This window comes from Mandrillus leucophaeus, unplaced genomic scaffold (genome assembly GCF_000951045.1).
Source record: "Mandrillus leucophaeus isolate KB7577 unplaced genomic scaffold, Mleu.le_1.0 Scaffold965, whole genome shotgun sequence".
NCBI classification, from domain to species: Eukaryota; Metazoa; Chordata; class Mammalia; order Primates; family Cercopithecidae; genus Mandrillus; species Mandrillus leucophaeus.
In genome coordinates this window covers 330,009-331,743 of record NW_012110530.1, presented here as the reverse complement: position 1 = coordinate 331,743, position 1,735 = coordinate 330,009, and the positions used below count along the sequence as shown (strand labels likewise).

General features: G+C 34.6%; 1 protein-coding gene across 1 annotated transcript; it reads left to right on the top strand.

The window, feature by feature from the left end:
* The first annotated feature begins 944 nt into the window (after positions 1-944).
* Positions 945-1,735, top strand: LOC105532523 (uncharacterized protein C6orf203). Its single transcript, XM_011970704.1, has one exon. The coding sequence runs from the start codon at positions 983-985 to the stop codon at positions 1,703-1,705; it is 723 nt and encodes a 240-aa protein (XP_011826094.1). The 5' UTR covers positions 945-982; the 3' UTR covers positions 1,706-1,735.

Here is a 1,735-nt window from a genome sequence, read left to right as displayed (position 1 = left end):
CAATTTAATTAATTGTCAAATGACAAATGACAAAAATCTCTACCTAGTAACCGATGCAGATTTTTCTCTTTAGTCATCATTTTAAAAATTATTTCAACTTTGAAACACCTTAAATCAGTAATATTGAAACCATGTCTTTGATGGGCTGGGATGTAAAGGTTGATAATTTGCCCCGGTGTGGCTTACTGGCAGTTTTGCTCCCATATGTCTTGTTTCTATTGTTTTATACCAGCAGTCGAGGAAAAATTGTCTGTGAATTTGAAACGAAAGCACAGACACAGGAAGTGTATACACGTACAAATAAAATTTAGGAAATAAATTTTATGTTAAAGGTTTACATTAAATATGCAAAAGGTTAAATTAGCTGTGATCAATTGCCCAAAAGTATTTCCCTAAGATATGACTATATATTTCTATCCATCTATCTACCGATCAATTGTATATCTACCTACCTATTTATCTATTGTAATTAGAACTTGAAAAGCTATGCTCATTTGCTAAGTGATCTTCAAGAAAGGGATTCTTTGATGAGCAATTGAACTCAATATATTGACTCACATGTCCCAAACTTTTCTTGTTCCAAAGAAAAATAGTAACTGTAACTCAGTATCCATGAAAACTTTAATATTATTTTTACTTACATCCTAAATGATATACCTTAGCTTAAAACAAAAACAAACAAACAAAAAAACCCAGAAAACCCTACCACATTATACTGGAATAAATTTGTAAGACTAACAGATTGTGGCTTAATGTATAGCAAAAGTTTTAAATCTTTACCAAAGGATATAAATGACTCTAAGCTCACACATCTAATACAAATATATAATAATCGTGAATATTTTTTAAGATCTGATATTATATACTTTTTTGCTAAATTGATTGCTGTCTCTCACTTGAATTTCAGTTGGTTGAGAGATTCAATTTAAAATATTCCTGGCGGGGAGGGACGAGAGGGCCTGACGTACAGATTATAAGCGCCATGGCTATGGCTAGTGTTAAATTGCTTGCTGGTGTTTTAAGAAAGCCAGATGCCTGGATTGGACTCTGGGGTGTTCTCCGAGGGACACCTGCGTCATACAAACTCTGTACTTCCTGGAATCGATACTTGTATTTTTCTAGTACCAAGTTACGTGCACCAAATTATAAAACACGTTTTTATAATATTTTCTCACTGAGACTCCCAGGACTTTTACTATCTCCAGAATATATTTTTCCTTTTTCCATAAGACTCAAAAGTAATATAAGCTCTACAAAATCTACTAAAAAGTCTCTGCATAAAGTAGATGAAGAGGACTCTGATGAAGAAAGCGATCATGAGGAGATGAGTGAGCAGGAAGAGGAGCTTGAGGATGATCCCACTGTAGTCAAAGACTATAAAGACCTGGAAAAAGCAGTGCAGTCTTTTTGGTATGATGTTGTCTTGAAGACGGGGCTAGATATTGGGAGAAACAAAGTGGAAGATGCATTCTACAAAGGTGAACGCAGGCTGAATGAGGAAAAATTATGGAAGAAAAGCAGAACGGTGAAAGTGGGAGATACATTGGATCTTCTCATTGGAGAGGATAAAGAAGCAGGAACAGAGACAGTTATGAGGATTCTCTTGAAAAAAGTGTTTGAAGAGAAGACTGAAAGTGAAAAATACCGAGTGGTGTTATGGTGGTGGAAAAGTTTAAAGTTGCCTAAGAAGAGAACATCTAAATAAATGGATTGCTTTTTAGCAATAAAGCTGCTT

Bases quoted from the DNA above. Each gene is read 5' to 3' on its own strand.
- LOC105532523 (XM_011970704.1), top strand. From the start codon at position 983: ATGGCTATGGCTAGTGTTAAATTGCTTGCTGGTGTTTTAAGAAAGCCA.